The sequence below is a fragment of the Galeopterus variegatus genome, unplaced genomic scaffold (genome assembly GCF_000696425.1).
Source record: "Galeopterus variegatus unplaced genomic scaffold, G_variegatus-3.0.2 Scaffold1811, whole genome shotgun sequence".
Taxonomy (NCBI): domain Eukaryota; kingdom Metazoa; phylum Chordata; class Mammalia; order Dermoptera; family Cynocephalidae; genus Galeopterus; species Galeopterus variegatus.
The window spans coordinates 44,945-66,968 of NW_007727922.1; the positions used below are offsets into that span (position 1 = coordinate 44,945).

At 37.3% G+C, this 22,024-nt stretch overlaps 1 protein-coding gene across 2 annotated transcripts in view; it reads right to left on the reverse strand.

Annotated features, from left to right (window-relative positions):
- Positions 1-602: 602 nt before the first annotated feature.
- Positions 603-22,024, reverse strand: part of HDX (highly divergent homeobox) — a 187,067-nt gene continuing 165,645 nt past the window's right edge. For both annotated transcript variants that reach the window (XM_008579108.1, XM_008579107.1), the window contains exons 7-10: positions 20,636-20,715; positions 17,205-17,288; positions 5,334-5,453; positions 603-1,130 (exon numbers count right to left, since the gene is read on the reverse strand). In XM_008579108.1, the coding sequence (XP_008577330.1) occupies positions 1,005-1,130; positions 5,334-5,453; positions 17,205-17,288; positions 20,636-20,715 (410 nt within the window). In that variant the 3' untranslated portion in view covers positions 603-1,004. The remainder of the gene's footprint in view (positions 1,131-5,333; positions 5,454-17,204; positions 17,289-20,635; positions 20,716-22,024) is intronic.

Below are 22,024 nucleotides of genomic sequence, written 5' to 3' on the forward strand. Positions count from 1 at the left end.
TTCTCATAGGGTTGAAAACTAAATCCCAGGACTCGTTAAGGTTAAATAATTTTTTAAAGTTTTGTTTTCAATTTTCAGTTCACTTTCCTGAGTAAAAGTGCATGTGGATGATAGGAAAAGGAGAAAAGGAAGAAAGGAGATGTAATGGCTACAAAAACAAGACTAATTAGTCTATAGCAACTTGATAAGTAATGTCAAAATATCTTTATTTTTGTGTCTCTGGTTAAAACTATTTCTAAAACTAAGATTCTTCTATAAAACCAAACAAAAATCTTTCAGAAATAAGACATAATGCATTTCATAGCTGAACTGCTCAAAATTAAATATTAGAGTACTTCAAAAAGTTTATGGAAAGATTCATATTATCTTTCAATTCTTCTTTTCCACAAAGTTTTGAAGTACCCTCGTACAGGTTGAGAATCCCCAGTCCAAAAACCCGCAATCTGAAATGCTCCAATATCCTAAACATTTTGATTGCCAGCATGATGCCACAGATTATCCACAAGGGTGGCTGAGATAGTCACCCCTTTGTTTATGATGGTTCAATGTACACAAGCTTTATTTCACGCACAAAATTATTAAAAATATTGTATAAAATTATCTTCAGGCTATGTGTATAGATGTATATGAAACATAAATGAATTTCATGTTTAGACTTGGGCCTCATCCCCAAGATATCACATTGTATATATGCAAATATGCCAAAATCCGAAAAAATCCAAAATCAGAAACACTTCTGGTCCGAAGCATTTCACTTAAGGGATACTCAACACATACAATTTTTTCCAGAGTTCCATCAGTTTGGAAAAAAAACCCAATGTCGTTAAATTTCACATACATTTTTTGCACGGTAGCCATTATATCTTTTCCATCCTTCACAGAATATGTTTGTTTCAACAATGTGTTTTTCCAACTCAAGAATATCAGGACAACAGAATGCAGTTATCTTGAAATGCACAACAGTTAGGCAGCCAAAGGGCTGCATCATGTACCCCCCACTCAAATCACAAACTGTCTGAGGCATTTTTCTCTGATAAAGAAGACACACTGAATGAGGTATCATCAGGCTCCAGCGAGGCATGATTGAAATCCATCTCTTCTAATTCAGGAGGTAAATCTGACAGCAGTGCCTGAGTCAGAAAAATCAATTTTTTTGGATTAGTATGTGGATAGATTTTTTTCCCCAATTTTATGTTAATAGTTGTAGTCCTCTCATGTTGATTTATTCTTATGGATTTGAAGAAACGATCATTTCTCTTTTGGGATCTTACAAAATAGCATACCTAAAAGAAAAATTCTTTATTCAACTAGTTAGGAAGTAACAAAATACTAGATGTTGAGAGTATGGATTATGTAGAGTGAAAACTTTCATAAAGGTGAAATCAGGAGGGAAATGAGCAACTATTCTGAACCAAGTGTATTGAAGTGTTTGATGTAAATGATTTTCATACTAGTTTTGAGTGTTCACACATCACTGCTAAAGGGTTTTAAAACTGTACTTTTTATTAAAAATATTCATGCCCAGTTATGCTATCTTTTAGAGAAAACCATATTTCATAAAAGACTGTTTTTGTTCTTCAGTGGGAGAATGAACAAAGCAGTTGGGAAAGAAGTTCAGCTATTTTACTTTAGACTAAGCTTTAACAACTTGAAAAGACCAAGTGAATTTTTTTCTTTCCTTAGGCTATGTCCATATCTACAGATGGCCAGGCACCCACCAGGGCATAGCTGAATCAGTGAATCTAACTGTTGCAATGATGTACCTGGGGGCCCGCTCATTTCTCTGCTGAAATAATTAGGATGAGTCAAGAACCATGAACAAAGGTTTGCAATGGTTTAATTGTTTCATCTGGAGTTGCAGAACATGCATTCATACTAGAGAAATAAATGATTAATCAAGTTTTATGTGCCTGACATTGCTGATGCCTACTTGATCATAAGAAATAGTGAACTAAATAATTGATTTGCTGCTCCCAATACTGAAAATAATGTAGCATATCTGGCAATATTTAGACAGCATTACTTGTACTGTGGGCTTTGGGGACAGTGGTAAATAAGGACCAAGGGCACAGGAATAAATGAAAGCTTGCCACTACCCAATTAAGGAACAGAAAGACAGGACATGGCGGAGAACATAAAAAAATCACTGTTGAAATAGGACAGTATTCTCCCATTCTCTTTATTAAAAGAAGTGACAGCTACAAATCCTATACTTTTTGCCTTGCAGCACAGAACCAAGATTAAAACTTTCCCCTTTTTGTCGGGGTGTGTAAGGAAAGATTAACTCCTATCTGAAAGAACATCTATTATTTATTTTATGCAATTAAATTGTCCATGAACTTCTTGCTGAAACTGAGAGTACTTACATAGCAAAGTCACCCAAAGGTACTACATGCTTTCTAAGGTGCAGGGTTGCAGTAATAAAACAGAGAGCCATTTTCTTCTAGAACAGTGGTTTACTAGTAACCCAGTCCAGGTGTAATGGAATATTTGCTGATATTGGCTGATCAGTCTGTGAGAAATACCTCACTAGATTTAGTTCACTTTGCAATTTTGAAGATGACATATAAAAGAGGGCAAAGTGCCCAAATTTACACTTACTGGGCATGTGCTTAGAGTCTTAGAAAGTCAAGTGGATGAGGAGATTTAATGATATTCTAAATTCTAGTGAGGAGACCTGCAGATCAGAGAAGCACTATTATTTATTTCTTTGTCATTGCATTACATGTAGTTGACCAACTAAAATGAGCGTGGTGAGAAATATAAACACTTTAATATCTGAGGCAGTACAGGGCAGTACTAATGCATGAAGTCTACTTCAAAATTCTTCTTTCAATATCTTACTGGATTGCAACACTGGCACACTGGACAAACCTTTGAATTATGCCAATTGTTGGAACTACCTTTTTTATAGATACTAAAGCAAACACAATTAACTTTCTTTATTATAGGTTCTTCATCAATGAAACTATCTTCAAGGTCTGATCTAGTGCCATTCTTCCCAAGAGATTAAAGCATTTGCCAAGTATATGGTCAGTCTCTATAACACTTATTCTAGGCCCTAGGATGTGAATGCCAAGTTCTGTGATATTACTCATTTTTATCCTCCTTGCAAAGTGGAGAAATTGAAATTCAAGAAAGGAAATTGACCTGGCTAGGATCACATAGTGAACTATCAGAGAAAGACAGACTATAATGAATGACCTAGTACAATGCTGACAACATTATTTTGATTTTAAAATGGCTATTGATTTTTTTTAAAAAAAACTATGGGTAATCTAATATTTTAGTCAGAGAGTATCATATATTTTTAAAGCCTAGCTTCTTCATTAGTCCAGAATATTCTGTAGACCACTCATCTCACTCAACTTACCCAAATCAAGATTAATGGAAAGACACTGAGGATTTTTTTTTAAATGAGAAACCAATGACACAATGGTTCTCTTTTATTAGGTATAATAAAAATTAATTTCTTCCAGAAATAAACCTCTAAATTTCATAGTGTAAATTTCAATAATTTAAAAATCACCTGGATAACTTTTGTGCACTAATATTGGTGTCTTTTATATTTTGAGACCACATTTTGAAATCTATTACATCTGATCTCAACTACGAAAATGAGTAGTTTCTATTTGGGGTGCTGATTATGCAGACTATGACATTCAGTACAATTTTTGTATCGCTTTTTCTTTCTTTCAGCCAACTTTTTGTCCATATCTTAGTTTATTAGTCTTTTATCAGAGGAAACATAAATTAGAAGGATTAAAAAAATGCACATTAGTTATGCTCCTTATTTGTTAGTGGTCTTGGGAAAAGTACCAAGCCGGGGCTGAGGTCAAAATTAGAAAATACGATGGAGTCTGTGTGCTGTTCCCAGATGTGAAGAGATATAGATAACTGCAAGTTAGCTGGCCATATAATTCTGAATTCAAAACCATGTTATGGCTTTTGAGACCTGGACCTCATTCCAACTTATTCCTACAGTTGTACCTAATTTTGTTTTTTTTACAGTTATTCAAAATTTACAGTACTCTTGGCACCATGTTCAAGACTACCACTCTTATTCATTTAAAATCTGTATTTTAGGTTCCTAAAAAACAAACACATTTTTAATATGTCATGGAATATGCATTAGTCACATAATAAAGCAATATGCTTAAATAAAGCTTGCAAAAGTAACTGAAGGTTACTGTCTTGGGATGTTTGTGTGCTGTGTGAGTCTGTAGGAGCAAAATTCATGAAATTGGACACATAATATACATGCTGATTTGCACCTCATGAGTAAATTCTTTTAGCTTAAATTTTGTGGTTCAGCACTTCAGTAAAATGTATAAAGACTTTTTTCTTTGAAAACAAGGGAAGATTATGGGAGGCTAAGACTCTAATCTTTTCCCCTGGAGATGTCTGAGATGGGCTATGTATGTGCAGTCTTGCTTGGATATAAGGGATACATTTTTGTACTCCTGACATTCCTTGCCGAATGAAAACCTCTGAGACTGCCTCCTAAATAATGGTTACCTGTGTCTCACAATACTCACTGGAACTTCTCTGGCAAGGAATCAGCATGGTGGTATACAACTTGAAGGCAAATGTGGTATCATTTAGTATTAAACGAAACATTTAATGTAATCCTACAATTCTTTTTAGCAAACCTAATAAATTATTATAAAGATTTTATATGAAAATATGAGAGAAAATGCAATTTGAGAGGAATTTGTAAACAAAAGTACACAGTGAAAAAACACATTACATTTCATCTTAGGAGTAGAAGAATCAAACACTCTACTTAAGTTGGGAAAAGTAAGTGATTCACTGTGGTCGAAAAGAATTTCACAAGTGATTTCATATTTTCCTGGTGATGAGCAACAGAGCACAGAATAAAATAGAAGATATCTAAACATTTGTGAACTCTAGTGGGGGCTGGCAGGTAACTAAGATCCAAAAGGAAGCCAAATAAATGGCTTCCCTCTCTTATTCACAAAAGGTCCCAAAATATGTGCCTCTCTACTTAGGGTACCCCGGTCACCACAAACATTTTGAGAAATTTCTATGAAATTAATTTAGAAATTAGTTTCCCCCCCCCCCTACTTAAAGGATAGCCTGGAATTAAAGTGTGTTAATCAACTATTTTCATTTTCCACTAAAGCAGCACAGAAAATACAAACACCTACTTTCAAGAAAACTGTGTTTTAAAAAGGCCACAAAGGGACATACACTTCCTCTATGCCAAGCAAGAATGAAGTATAAAAGAGAAAAGATACAAAGAACCCAAGTGTGACATGCCATTTTTCAACATGATACATTGCAGTTTACCAGTCACTTCTGGGACCTACCTGCTGTTGTTCCTTATCATCAGCTTTCATAGCTAGTATCAAACTTCTAACAAAAGTCTGAAGTTTAAAGTATTTTTGCTTTTGAATCTCTAGCTCATTTTCAATTAATCTGACTTCATTCTGAAGGAGAAAACATCAAAGAATACAATTACCCTATGTAAACCTAGGACTACACATGTTTGATTCACAATAAAATTCTAAAAAAGCAATCAAATTAGAGGGACAATAAAGAAAACAAAATGTTAGCATACAGGAATATAAAGCACAGAAGGAAATTATCTGATTATTCAAAGGCTGCCTTTTAAGCAAATCACCAACAGAAAACAATTTGCAAGTTTAAAAATCCAATCAAATAAATTACAGTAAGAGAAAAACCAAGAAATAGTTCCCTTCTTGGAAAGACCCCCTCCTGTATCAAGCCTAATTAGCATTTGGATTAGGATTAAGAATAGAGTCCAATTAGCCCCAACAGCAATAGTAGATGCAGCAATGCTGAATGTACCATTCAAAAACCCAATACTGAGAACTATAAAGGTTATTTTGTACCAAGCAGGGACTGAAATTACCAAAACTATCTTAAGTAGTTTGCTGAGACACCCACCCCCCCGCAACCATTTAAGTAGGAGTCTCTTATTCAGAAAATATCTGCAAATGTACCACTGTGTACCACAGTTGTGAGATTCAGTTTCTCTTCACTGTTTTTGCTAGTTGTGTAGGAAAAGAACACTGGACTAGGATATAGGAGAATTCTAGTACCAGGTCTACTGATAACTGTAAACTTGGGTAGGCCAATGAACTTCTCTGTCACTTTGTATACTTATCAGTAAAATGGATATTATTCTGGTAATCCTTAATAGTTCTAGCTTTGAGGGTTTAAAGGCTCAAATAAAATAATGGCCATAGAAAGTGCTCTGAATAGATTTACTATTAAAGCTACAGTAATCCAGAAAGTATGGTATTGGCATAGGGGTAGACACATAGATTAATGGAACAGAATGGAGAGTCCAGAAATAGAGCCACACATGTGAGAGTACTTCAAAGAGTTCATGGAAAGATCTGTGTTACCTTTGAATTCTATTTTTCCGTGAACTTTTTGAAGTACCATCATACAAAGTCAATTGATTTTCAATAAAGGTACTGAGGTAATCCAATGGACAAAGACATTATGGTCTTTCAACAAACAGTGGTTGAACAAACATAAATCCACATGCAAAAGAAAAAAAAAAGGTGATCAACCCTTACCTCACATATTTTAACAAGAATGAATCATAGACCTAAATGTAAAACCTAAAACTATAAAACTTTTAGAGGAAAACAGGAGGAAATCTTAGCGGCCATGGGTTAGGAAAATTTTTTCTTAAATAGTACACAAAGAACATGAAACTTAAAAGAAAAAATATTTCATTAAAAAAGACTTGGCTCTTCAAAAGACACTGTAAAGAAAATAAAAATACAAGCCACAAATTGGGAGAAAATATTTGCAAATCTCATTATCTGAAAAAGAATTTGTATCCAGAATGCATAAAGAATTCTTGCAACCCAATTATAGGATGAGCAACAGAGCAAAAAGTAGGCAAAATGTTTGAACATGTACTTCACCAAAGAAGATATATGAATGACCAATATGTATGTGGAAAGATGCTTAATATCATTTTTCATTAAGGGAATGCAAATTAAAACTACTACTACTAACATACTACAATGTCTAAAGTTAAAGAGATTGATGATACCAAGTGCTGACAAGAGTGTGGAACAATCCATAGCTGGTGGAGGGTAAAACAATACAGCTAATTTGGAAAACATTTTGGCAGTTTCTTATAAAATTTAAGACACTATTTCTTACCATATGACTCAGCAATCCTACTCTTAGGAATTTACCAAAGAAAACTGAAAACCCAAGTCCTCAAAAAGGCTTATATATGAATATTCTTTGCAGCTTTATTCATAATAGCCCCAAACTAGAAACAATCCAAGCTTTCATTAACAAGTGAATAAACAAATTGTGCTGGTGTTTACATAACTATGTCCACTTGTCAAAATTCATCTAACGGTATATTTACTGTATACTTAAAAAGTGAATTTTATCATATGGAAATGATAAATTGATAAATCTGATTAAAAAAAAATATCTCAGAGGAAAAAAACTTATTCCTCCTGTCTAATTGAGGCTTTGTACCCTTTCACCATCATCTCCTCATTTCCCCCACTCCCAGCCTCTGGTAACCACCATTCTACTTTCTGCTTCCTTGAGTTTGGTTGTTTTAGGTTCCACATGTAAGTGAGAACATGCAGTATTTGTTTTTCTATGTCTGGCTTATTTCACTTAGCATAATGTTCTCCAATTCCATCCATGTTTTTGCAAATGGCAAAGTTTCTTTCTTTTTTAAAGCTGAATAGTATGTGTGGTGAATAAAGTAAATAATAATGTATTGTAAGTTTCAAAATCTCCAAGAGAGTAAATTTCAAATATTTTCACCACAAAAAGTAATGAGGATTTGAGGTAATAGATATATTTATTAGCTTTATTTAATTATTACACATTGTATTCATAAATCGTAACATCACTTTTTATCCCATAAAAATATACAACTGTAATTTGTCAATTTACAATTTAAAAAATAAAAATTATTAAAAAGTAAAAAAATAAATAAAAAGAATCATCCAGCCCTCTTGCTGGAGAACTGGTCTAAAAGAGCAGGACCTTTAACAGCATTTGCTCAAAAAGCTGTTAAAAATACATTAAATTCGGTTGATTCTATGGGTGTTTTGTTGTTTCAATTGAGAAGACGTTGTTGTATTAATCACATTTAATCTATGAACACGTTTACTGCATCATTTATTTTGTCGGTTCAGTTTGGAACTTATTTTATCTGATAAACTGCTTCTTTTTCAGATCATTTAATATCAAGTGAATCATCTTCACAAGCTAAATTCCTTATCTAGAGGCACTCTACAACAACCTAAGTTACTAGTTTTAATAACATTTAGCATGTTCCTGCCATAATACATTTTACTAATTCTAAAACCTTTGTTTTTATTAGTATTTATTGTCAAAGCAGTTATCAGTAAAATGCTGACAAGAAGTCTTTTTGAATACAGGAGATATCTGTCATCATTATAGTAGTGTCTTATTTGAATGCACAGTCCTTCTGAGCTGCACTCACAGTCCATTAGAAAACATTTAAAAACATTAATTCACATTTGCAAAAGTCAGAAAACATCTTTTGCTATGTAAGCCTCCAATTCTTCATGCAAATATTTGCCCTCTTCAGTTTTTATGCAATATTTGAAAAACATAAACAGCTTTAAGATATTTAATATTATAGGCATTTTCTTCTCAGAGCTGCTTTTTTGCAATTCTATTAAACACTTCCTAGATAACAGGCAGTAATTTATGTGTATTTTAGAGATTTTCCTAAGTAAATGTGAGACGAACTAGTAAGATAATATCAGTCACTGAATTTCATAAAACAGTATATAACTAATTTTCTTGTTGTTCTGCATTCCCAGTAAGCTTTGTCAACTCTTCTCCACAATGCTTGAAGGGAGCCTTCAATGTTCCATATGGACAAGAGCTCTGATCTCTAAGCAGGCTATTAATGGCTACCAAGCCTGAGATGCTATTTTATGATACAGCTACTCATGCCTCAGATACTGAGCCCAGCAACTTGTCTCATAAGTATTTTGGGTTAGTTAGAACTACTAGCAATATGGTTCCTAGTAATGTACCTCTACCAGAAATTCCACTATGCCCAGACTGAGTATTGATGGTTGCATAGTAATAATTATCAAATGAACCATAGGAAACATTCTTTCAGTTAGCTACAATAAATCTCAAGAGTGACAGACTGTTTAATTCAGTGTGGAAAAAAAATTTATAATGATTCAGCTCCTAATCATAAGTGATTTTATATAAACGAGCACTTGCATAATAGTATTTGTCGGGCTGGGCTAATGTCAGAATCCTATTTGTGACGCCAATCGTTGAGCTCTTTTACCTACACGTAATCCTGCCAACTGGGCCAATTATTGAGCTAGGGCTGGGTCTGGAGCTCATAAAACCCTCAAGCCCATTGTCCAGACTGGGTCACAAACCCTTCACATGCCAGGCTGGGTCCCCAGACCCCTCGCATGCAGGTCTATGAGTTAGGTAACCGGCAAAAGAGGTCCTTGGAAGCTGTAGGTTCGAGAGCATGGCCGTGCACGCAGACACCCGAGGCAGTCAATGCCAGCCAAGCTGCAGCACTGCGCAGGTGCAATAACCCCCCCCCCCACACACACAATTTGCTTACCAAGAATGTGTAGTACCACCCCCAACCAGACAGGCGGGTGAGGGGGCCTAATTAAATTATTCCATTTTCCCAGCAATCCACCCTTTCAGGGTCCCTCTCCGTAAAATCTATGCGTTCAGAATCTTCCACAATGTTCCCTTAGTGAGGATAAATGACCCTTACATTTACATAACCTATTGTCTGTTCAATATGTCTTAAGGCTTGTAGTTCTGTCCTTTTAACTATTAGCCACATATGTCCGGTTAGTAGTCACTATTGGTGTGATCCTCCATGGGAATCCTGCAGTCATACAGATGGGCAGTTCAATGCATATTCAGGAGATGATCACGCTAACGTATGTATGTACCCAGTCAACTCTGGTGCAGTGCCTGCAGCCAGAACACTATGGGCAAAAAGACAGAAGAGTTACTGGTACCAATAGGGGAAGTTCTCACCCCTCTGGTATGATACATGCCAGTTTGCCATCCTGAGAAAGGATGGTTGCAGGAATAGGTATCTTACCTGGCTTATGATACCATACTTTCTCTGCTAACACTGTTGGATCTGTAGGTTCTACATGTAACAGTATAGGGGAACTCATAATTGGCCATAATGATAATACAAATGTGCCTTTTGGAATAGAGCACTCATCTATTCCAGGCCATGTTACCTTTACTCAAGGAGGCCAGGTACTTGTCACCCAAGGTGAAACTTGCAAGTCTTCCTCTATTCCTTTTCCCCAAGGCCCTATTAAACCTACCCAGCATATATGGGGGGCATTAATTCTCCAAGGCCATTCCTATTGTACTGTCTGTCCCTGTTGCAAACAGGTTGGGGCCGGTAAGAGAATATTTCCATTCTTGTCGTATCCTGACTTCAAAAGCTTATCTTTAGTAGTGATTTGCAGCTGTACAGGTGCTGCAGCCCTATGCAACAGAGCTTCCACTGGAGAGGGTCTGCCCTTGTGGGATCTCTCATTTAGAATACTGACTGTCAGGCATAGTCACCATGTCCACCCCTTCAGGAAAGGGGATTGGGTAGATAGCCTTAGTCCCTTTTTTAAAAGGTCATTGTACCATTCAATCATTCCTGCTGCCTGGGGATGATATGGCACATGTAACTTCCACTGAATGGACAACTGGGAGGCCACCTCTGAATCCCATGTCCAGTAAAGTGGGTTCAATTATCAGTCTATAACTACAGGCCAACCATACATACCCATAAGGCTATTCAATGCCTTCACAGTGTTTACCTGGTCTGGGGTATTGCAAGGCCATACAAACAGAAGACCAGTGGCTGTATCAACAGCTGTGAAGATGTATCTGAAATTCTCTGACCTTGGCAGTGGTCCGACAAAGTCCACTTGCCATTGAGTCAGGGGCACCCTTCCTTGCGTTATTTGCCCATCTGTATGGGGCACCCACCAGGGGTGTGGACTCTCTCAAGCACATACTGGACAAGCATTACAGGCATTCACTACATCTTCCCATCTTTGACCTGCCATCCACATGGTTTTACTCCCAGTGTACTGCATTCGTCCATGTAAACGCTGGGCTACATCAGTAGCTGGGGCTCTCTCCAGCCATCTTACCTTAGCCAAGGCATGGCTTCATCGTTTCCTGGACTGGCTAAGGGAAAGTGTCCTGTGACATGGGAAAGAGTTACTTCTTCCTCATGCCCCAATTCCCATAACTCTTCTCAAGCTACACGGCTTGTCCTCACAGGGGCTGGTGGCCTACCATCCATTGATATTTCCAAGTAGAGATCCAAAGGGTTAAACCTTTGTACACAGCCCAGATGTCAGTACACATGGTTAATGGCCCAGGCTCATTTTTTATCACCATCCATACTGCTCTCAATTCAGCCCATTGACTGCTTTTCCCTGTGCCATTTTCATACCACATGGTTTCTGTTAAGGGCTGGACAGCAACAGCTGTCCATGATGCTGAGGGTCCCATGCTAGAGCCATCTGTATACCAAGGCTGTTCTGTGATAGTTCCCTGTCTCTCATGGAAAGGTGTAGCCTCCACCTCCATGGGTAACAGTTGTGTCAAACTTTCCTCCATGACATCTACTGGGCCTAGCAGTTTGCAACTCTTTGGACAGAGGACTCGTTGACACAGTGCTCCTTCATTCTATATATGTTTCCCATTTAGACAAAGTGGGAGTCTGAGCAATGCCCATTTTAGGGTTGATGGCCCACGTGAGCAGCCAACCTATTATGGGGTATGTTGTCCTTACTAGGACTTTGGAAGTTCCTGTGATAGCTTCAGTGGCTCCCAAGGCAGAATACACAGCTGCTAACTGCTTTTCTATTAGGGTGTAGCGCACTTCAGCTCCCTTCCAGAGCTGAGACCAGAATACTAAAGGTGTGCAGAATCGGTCCTGTCCCTGCCACAAGCCCCATCCTAACCCCTCCTGGGTTATATGTATGTGTAACTCAAATGGCTTAGTGGGGTTGGCCAGTTGTAAAGCTTGTACTTGCTGTATTGCCCTTTTTGTAGCCTGATAAGCTGTTCTACTTCCTCAGTCCAATCCCAGAGGGCTCCTTTCTTTGCTAATGCATATAGTGGGCATGCCATTTGGGCCATATGGGGTACAAAAGCTCTCCAATACCCCAAAAGTCCCAAATATATTTGTAGCTGAGCTACAGTTGTGGGTCAAGTGTATACCTGTATCTTATCTATAATAGCTTCTGGGATGGCCCTCATCTTACCCGACCAGACCACTCCCAGGAATTTGACTGACAGCCCTGGTCCTTTCACTTTGGCTGTGTTCATGGCCCACCCACATTGTTCCAAATGACTTAACAGCATTGAAGCTGCCTGTGTTAAATCTGCAAGAGAATCAGAGGTTAGTAACACATCGTCAATGTAGTGAAACACTGTAACCATGCTGGGCCTAGTCCACTTGGCTAGGTTCCCAGCCACCTAACCTAATGACAGATGGTTGGGCTATGCAGATAACCTTGGGGTAATACTTGAAAGGTCCACTGTCTTCCTTCCCACATGAGGGCAAACTGATCTTGGCTATCAGCTAAGATTGGAATGGAGAAAAAAGCATTTGCAAGGTACAATACATAATGATAAGTCCCCAGATGAATCATCAGCTGATCCATCAAGTTGTGAACTAAAGGCACAAATGCATGCAAAGGAGGCACTACTTTGTTCCGTTCTCGATAATCTACAGACATTCTTCAGGTGCCACCAGGCTTTTTCACTGGCCTTACCAGAGCATTAAATGGGCTATCAGCTGGATGAATAATGCCAACTTTCTCTAATTCCAATATAGTGGCACTTATCTCTGCATGTCCTCCTGGTAGGCGATACTGCTTTACATTAACTACACGCCTTGGCTTGGGTAACACCTGTGGGTCATGCTTAGCATATCCTCGTAACACAGGCTTTACTGTCTGTATTTACAGCTGAAACTCTCCAACTGTTGTTTGCAGGTACAAACCATAAAGTACATCCATACCCAAGATGTATTCGGCTACAGAGGATATATATACAGTATATACACAAGGAGGTAGCCTTCTTATGCCCAATGGCAATGACACAGCTTGACCTCAGTACTATGTCCTCCATAGCCATCTATATGAACTGTGGCCCCTGGAAACTTATCTGAATTGCTATATATCAGGCTACATTCTGTGCCCGTATCACCAATGCCAAAACACACTGCACATTTGTCCTCAACCAATATATTGCCAATTTAACTTGAGGCCTCTTGTCCTCGCCTGCCCCCAAAAGATGAGTACCTTGGCCTGCTCACTAATCAAAATGGAACAGTTTATACACCTCTTCAGAAGCAACCAGTAAGTCCTTTAAATCCACTAAACATACCTTGCCATCTGTTTCTGGACGTTTGGTAAAACGCTGTTCAGGAAGCAATTGCTGCCACAAGGAAAACAGAACTGTATTTGGCTGCTGGTCAATTTTCTTTTTATCAACCCCTGCTGTAAGCAAGTCAAGCCACATCTGCTTATGGCTAATCTTGGTTGGTCCCTTCGTGATAAAATCCTGAGCGTTTCTTGGGGGTTCGGTCTTATCCACCTTTCAGACTCCTTTTGCTTGTCTCCCATCCTCTACTTCACCCAAGCTGGCTATCATGGTCATTACTCCATGTATAGGACGACCAATGTATAGGGCCAGTATGGCCATCAGTCACCCAAAGGACATTGATGGGGCATTTTGCAGCACTGTGTCTTTCATGCTGCCTGTAAAGTTTTCATCGTCTGGGCCACGAGTGTTCACATTAAACATGGACTGCCATATCCCCAGCTCCCGAATGATTTGGACCAACTCAGCATATGTTTACCATTTACTCACAATCTCGGGCAGTTCTCCAGCATTTGCCCACACAGTTTGGGCAGCTGCATTCACCCAGTCCTTCAAGGGGTGATTACCTCATCCTTGTGCATATCTGTGGCTATTCTGCAGCTGCTGCCCCAGGGATGGGTGTATGGTAATGGAGGCCAATTTCTCCATCTCCTCACCAGAGCATACCACACTATCCATCCCTAGGTCCCATAACCGCAACAGCCAAGCAGTCAGTGTCTCCCCATGTTTCTGCCTGGACTGTCTCCCCAAGTCAACCAGTTCAGCCTGGGTATACGGGACATAGGTGGTGAACTGGGTCACCGTTGGTTGTCTATCTGGTCCCACAGGCTGCTTGTGTCTCAATTTCTCATGCACAACAGGTCATGCCTGGAGATGCATGGTTTCCCCCAATTCACCACTGGGTTGGTCGTCTTCCCTGGTGTGAGAGGCAGGAGTGGCCAGAGGCAGGAGTAGCCAGTCGCTGCATGTCGTCCTCCAGGACATTCATCCGTGCTTCCAACAACTCTGCTTTCTGCTACGAATCTCGATCAGTTTACAGCATAGTGATCAGCAGCCAGGTTCCGGTCAGCAGAAAAGTGGCCACCGGGCACCATATGCTCAAGGATAACCAAATTTCCTCCCCCTCCCAAGGGGTTTTGCGTTGTAGTACCTGGTCTGTGCTGCCTTGCAGTACAGTGTGCAGCAACAAGATCCCGGTCAACAGGAAGGTGGCCATAGGGGAGAGTATATTCAAAAGTAGCCACATTTCCTCCTTCTTCCTAGGGCTTTCATCTCCTGTCACAGACTATGCCAATTGTTGGGCTGGGCTAAGGTCAGAATCCTGTTTGTGATGCCAATTGTCGAGCTCTTTTACCTGCCCGTAATTCTGCTGACTGGGCCAATTGTCAAGCTAGGGCTGGGTCTGGAGCTCACAAACCCTTCAAGCCCATTGTCCAGATTGGGTCACAAACTCTCCACATGCCAGGCTGGGTCCCCAGACCCCTCACACACAGGTTTATGAACTAGGTAACTGGCAAAACAGGTCCTTGGAAGCTGTAGTTTTGAGAGCATTGCTGCACGTGCAGATGCCCGAGGCAGTCAACGCCAGCCAAACCGCAGCAACATGCAGGAGCACTAACTCCACCCACACACGCACAATTTGCTTGTATAGAATGTGCCGCACCACCCCCAGCCAGACAGGCAGGCGAGGGGGCCTGATTAAATTATTCCATTTTCCCAACAGTATTAAAATGATTTCTAAAGATAAATTAATTCATTTATTCTCTCACTCAGCAACTAGTTACTAAATACATATGTGCCAGACTCTTGACCAGGTAACACACAGGTGAAAAAGATAAGTCTCTGCCTTCAAAAAGCTTGTGATGAACATACTTAAGAAACCAACAAAGTGATTTTCATCCCTAAACAAGGAGTACTAGTATGTATATGCAAATAGAGTACAACAGTTTTCTCTTTAAGTTAAATTTAAGACAGATTAAATTTCTAAACTGGTAAGGCTATTTTAAACACAAGCTTTTTGAAGGCAGAGGCTTATCTTTTTCACCTATGTGTCACCTGGTTAAGAGTCTGGCACATAGGTATTTAGTAACTAGTTGCTGAGTGAGTGAATAAATGAATTAATTTATCTTTAGAAATCAGCAATGAGAACTGCTATATGAGGCTTCACTTACCCTTACTCTAGAATTAAGGTAGCAAAGTTCACAGATTAAGTAAATTGATGTTTTTTTAAAAAATGATTATAAAAATATATTTTCTATATAAGTGCTTATTTTAAGAGTTAGAAGAAGTTTCTGTAGGTTGGTGAGGAGTTATGAAGACATCCTTAATGGGGAAGTGAAGGACCCCTTATTCCCACAGCATTTACCACAATGGAAAATACTGGATTACTAAATGTGCTTTTAGAGTTCATTGAAAATGTTGATTAAGATTTCTGTACTGGACACTCTGACTTGCCCTGCCCTGCTCCTCAGCTCCAAACCTTCTCAACTGGGCTGCCACCACAGTCGGTAGAGGTCCTGGAAAGAATCCTCTAAGTCTTAGGCCCAACCCTATCTGACCTGTTTGGGAGTGCTAAATGGAGCACACTCAACAGCTGTGCAGTCCAGTCCTCTCATCTGTAGTTTCCACAGCCTGTGCCAAGTGGTGGCCTACAGAGCCACTTTAATCCTGAACTGGCCATTTAGAAATATTTTATGACCATGTAGGAGAGATTAGCAAGATCTCTCGTACTTGAGAACCAACAATTTCATAACTGTTAGTTGGAAATACAGTTTAAATACAGGATTGTACAGTGTTCTTTGACCACTTGGCAAATAAATTTTAAGAGATAATTTCCTTCTGTGTTTACAATGTTCAATATTTTAAAGCCTGACATATTATGAAAATTTGGAAAAAAATAATTTGTTGAATGATATAAATTTCAATTATAGTAAAACTGAAAAGATTTTTGAGAAAATGACAGCTGTTGCCTTTTATGATTAAATGTTATTTTCTGTTAACATTTTAAGATTACTAATTTCTGTTTTGAACATTGATAATATTCCAAGAAAAGGGTTTATGTGTATGGAAAGAAGGACTGCGTGGCCAAAATTTCAGAAAGGCCCTAGTAAGATAGCATACTGATTAACAAAGGGACAAAATTTATACATTTATGCAGAAAATATATTGACAGACAGACTGATAGCTTATGTCAAAATTAAATAAAAACAAAATTATGTATGGCATGCTGTCAAAGTAAGCTTTTCAGTTTAGAGTAACAAGTGACATTAAGAAAAGGTCATCTCTATTCATATTCATTCTGTATTTACTTCGGGAATTGCTTTTAAACCTCTCCTAGAACAGGTACATTATATATTTTTTAAAAAACAGTCTTCAGAAGAAGTCGCAATTCAAAACCAAATTAGCAATTGCCACTGGAAAAATGTCTCCCCTTTACCACCATTTGAAAGTGAACACTGGCTTCCAAAAGGCTTTGCCATAAGTATCTCATTAAACACCACTATGCATTGCCCTACCTTTTTGTATGCCATCAAAACTTATTTCTGCTGAACAAATTTTTTGCTTAAACTCAAAACTGCTAAACCAGCCAGCAGTAATTAAAATGCCCACCACTCTCAGTGATATTCAAGTAGCCTGAGAGAAACAATTCAGTGCCCCAGAATGCTTAATTTATCAAATGGGAATAACATAGATACTGTAAAAGTATGCCTCATTTAATACCTTCTCTTAATGAATTCAGAATTTGAAATTGGTTTTACCTTATAATCCAAGAAAGAATTCACTTGTTCTACTTCGGAATTACTTATCATGTCACTTTCTTCATCATCAATAATTTCTATTTTCTGTAACACAAGTAGAGAAGTTTTCATAAATACATGTCAGATCATTATCACCACACTCAACAATATATAGAACACATACATTCAATATTCAGGTTATCTGGAATAAATTCTGATACCTGACTGGCTCCTCAGTGTTACACACAGTGTGTGTTTGAGCCACCTTCCTCAGCCTTTAATTGATGACTGCTAAATAAATAGAAAATTACTTTAATGCTTTTTAAAACAGAAAATTTTTTCACAATATTGCTGAAAAAATAGGCATTCAAACTCTGCTTAAATAGCGCCCTCCAGTAACAGGGAACTCGCTTCCTGTAAGGGTAGTCTATTTTAACAGTAAACATATATGATTGATAGGAAGAGCTTTCTTTTTAAAGTCCTCACATGCCTGTTTTTGACTTCTAATGTAAAATGTCAACATATGACATGTATTCCAAAGTCAAATGCAATTTTTAAAAATTCATGTATTTACTGCACTCCATTAGCTAGACAATTGAAAGCAGACTTCTATGATGTAATGATGAAAATTGCTTGGTGATTTGTTTCCTTCACTGGACCATAACAATGGGGGTGAAGAAGGAGGAAGGGAGAGAGAGAGAGAAAGAGAGAGAGAGAGAGAAAGAGAGAGAGAGACAGAGAGACTAAACTACCCTTAGCTTTAGAAGTCAGGTATAGCATAGCTTGTGCAGTATATCGCCCACAGTAGGTACTAATGAAATATCTATCAAAAGAATGCACGAAACAGCTCAGTGCTGATGAAAAGAATAACCACTGATAATTAACAGTAATTTGTTGTATGTTCTCAATTGGCTAGAAAAGAGGAGCTAAAATACTGTCATCATAAAGAAATGATAAAGTTTCATGCTAACAAATATGATAAGTACCCTGATATTTGATCAGCACACACTGTGCATGTATTGAAATATAACTCTTTACCCCATAAATATATACAAAAAATAAATAAAACATAAGAAAATGCTCCCACCATGGGGGTAAGGCAAAAACAAATGACATGAATAAAATCAGCTCTAAATTTTTCTTTTGCATGTAAAAAACACAAAAGAAAATTTTAAAAAGGGAAAAGTTAAGCTAGATTTAGTCACTAACAGACTTTTAAGAATGAGCACATTAATAGCAACATGTTGTAGGCAGAATTTGAAATCGTGCTTCGTATTCGCCAATATGTATATTGATTAAAAGTCACAAATAAACTTGGAATGGTCATATTTGATATATTGCCTACAAGGATACGATATCATTGCAGGTCTGTGACCTGCAGGCTTCTGAGTCAGGAGGACAGCTGCAATTAAATTGCTTTCTACTGCTGCCTGAAGATGAATCTGATGTTTTGTTTTCTATTATAATCACTATAAACTTGGGGCTTAATCATGTCTGCTCTCCCTAGATCTCAGATTTGATTTTTTTTTTTTTTGGATGTTTTTTAGATTCTCTACCTATTTGGATTGGTTCTGGGAAAAAGAACCTAGGCAATTCAGGAAGAAAGGCACCAAAGGCCACTGTATAGATATGTGCATATAAATAGGCTTTATATGTCTGTGTGTTTTGTCATCCATGAATAATTGCGGGCACTCAAAAGTTACAGGCAGAGAAGATCAACCTTTGGAAGTTTGGAGTTTTGTCTCTGAACATCATTTGTTCTTGAAAAATTAGGTGCCTAAGTGACTGTGAGTCATCCCATCCCCTGACTTCATTCATTATCATCAAATGTCTGCTGCAAGGGAGATTCAATGCAGAGGAATTCAGGCTAAAAATTAGCATGTCTTTAGGGGAAAAGAGGTTTCAATTTGTAAATAATCATATATAACTTGTACACTATAACTCAAATCTATAGCAGAAGAATATTATTACTTGGTGGAATTTAAGAATATTAGCATAATTCATATTCGTGGAAAACAACTATTAATGGCTACCAGATGAAAACACGACTTTGAAATGTTGTTTTCCAATATGCCTGTTGAATTTAGTGTTAGAAGGGTCAAACACTGACTTTAACCAGGACTAAAATCAGTAAAATGCAATCTTTAACTATATTCTGCATGTGGAAAACATTGTTATATACTGTTGATGTTTAACAGAGGAAAACTGTATTTTACGTGCTCAACTTTTATTAAAGAGATGTGGCAGGATTATAGTGACAAATAAATAATGTTTATAATGAAAGCCAGGGTAAATCTTGAAGTCACAGCCATTTTGAAACAGAGAAATCCATTACAGGGGTCATTTTACAATGGTTGTAATTAAACACAAAATACTGATTCAAAGGCAATATCAAAAGCACAATGACATTTTCTTTTATGCCTAACTTTATCTTTTCTATTTAAACATAATTTATTATGCATATTTTTGGTTACAGAGTTGAATATCAATACTTGTGTACAATGTGTGATGATCGAATCGGGATAATCAGCATATTCATCATTACAAAATGTAATCATTCTTTGTGATACTTAACCAGTTTCTCACTAATCCCCTCCCTCTTTCCCAACACAGTAACTACAGTTCTGTTCTCTCCTTCTAAAAGTTCAACGTATTATTGTGACCTTTCTTTCTTTACTTCCTTCTTTATTTATTTTTTTAGTTCCCACTTATGAATGAGTACATGCTGTCTTTCTCTTTCTGTGCCTGGCTTAGACTTTAGTTTAATACCATTCTGATTTCTGTATTACTTGATGGGGTCAGAATATAAATAGATGCTGCTAAAACAGCTGTTTACTAAGCATCATTACATGTTTACATTTTCACAAAACCCAGTTTAATACACATGCAGTCTGCCTCTGCCTGCTATTCAGACACTTAATACTGTCTTTCTTCCTCTACTATGATTTTTAAGATGATTAACAGAGTCCAATTTAACTAGAAATTTTAACTAGAAAGTTTACAAACACAGTATACATAGGTATGGTCTGAGCAGAGAACTCAGAGTCAGAAATCCCTGGATACTAGTGCCAGAACTAACAAAGTTTTCCTTCATGATCTCAAGCTAAACTCCGTCTTAATTCTTCCATGTCAAATGACAAGAATCTGTTCTTTGCTAAATGTGTTAAAGAAAAACAGCTTGTTATGTATAAAATGTCATATATGTACTAAGTATTAGGTTTTTATATTTGCAAATCTCCTATATCAAAAAGGTATCATTGAGGTAAAAATGATAACACTTTAAATTTCATTTATTAAGCTCTCAAAGAGATATAATTTCATTGGGAAAACCTAGGTTTTGGTTTGTGAAGTGGAACAAGACTTTATTCTGACAAGGCTGATATTGTCACCAACTGCAAACATGTCCTTGAAATCCATTACATAATGAGGAAAGAATTTCAAACTGTACATACCACATTATCTGCAGATACTGCATGGTGGTCCTCTTCCTTATGAATCCTTGCTTCATTTGGAACAACATCATTGGGCTCTTCTATAGAAAAAAAAGTCATGATTTCATTTTTCATTCCTCAAAATGTTATTAAGTATGTTTTTCTCAAGGTTATGTAAATAATTTCTCTATTGTAAAAAGACACAAATGTCAAATTCATTTCACACATGCCTTGATGAGCAATTCTACTTCTAACAATATATCCTAAAGAAATAGATGTGGATGGGTGCAAAAACAAGGATGGTCACTACTATGCTATTCGTAATTGAAAAAAATGAAAGAAACCTATGTCCTTAACGATGGAGGATTGGAGAACTCATTTAGGACCTGTGTCTACAACAAATACTGTAAAACCACTAAAAATGAAGTAGGCAAATAGTTAACAATAAGGAAAATATTCATAATCTACTGGAAAATGAAAAAATAAAGGTGACAAAACCTAATGTGTAGGTACATATAATCTTAATTTTGTAAAAGAAAAAAGTATAAATTTTCATGGTGGGACAAAAAAATAAAAAATAAAAGACTGGCACTACTTACACCAAAACATTGCCATTATTATCTCTGGATGGAATTATTGGTGATTTTTATTTTTCTTCCTTTTGCTTATTTGTATTTAAATATTTTTCTACAATGAACATGTATTGCTCATCTTAATAAGACAAAAGCAATAAAAATAATGTTTAAATACATGATATAAAATCATAAATGCAGCAAATTTCCAATTTTGTAAAAAGGTGTGTGTATGTGAATGCATGTGTACACACACACACACACACACACACTCCTGTATATATATGCAAAGAGAAAACTGGCAAAAATATCCCCCCACTCTTATTTTCAGAAGGGTTATCACTAAGGGTAGATCATTTCTATTTTTTTAATTGTATTTCCCAGTATTTTCGACAAGGCACATATATTCTTTCCCAACCAAAATTCAATATTCTAAAAGTAAGAAAGAAAAAAATAAAAGAAAATAATTCAGAGAAGCCAGTCTACTAAAAGCCCTTTGTGCTAAACTAGGGGAAATGGCTGGTTCAAGGCAGATGTCTGCATGTATAATCCCCTGTGTTTGAGATTACCCTCATCCCCTCCCCTTAGAACAACAGGCCAGCAATGCTCTTCTCCTTTTTTTTCTGCATAGCCATGTCATGGAAATTATTTGGATAAATATTAGTAGAATTTCTCAGTTCTTTGACAACCAACATTTTATTTCACCTTAGAAAGCAGAACGAAAATGCTTATCAGCCCTTACAAGGATTTTCCAAGCCCATTCGTTTTCAAGGAAAGACATATGCAGTGCCTTGTATGAGCATGGGGTATCATTAGGAGGAAAACGGGGATGATCCGG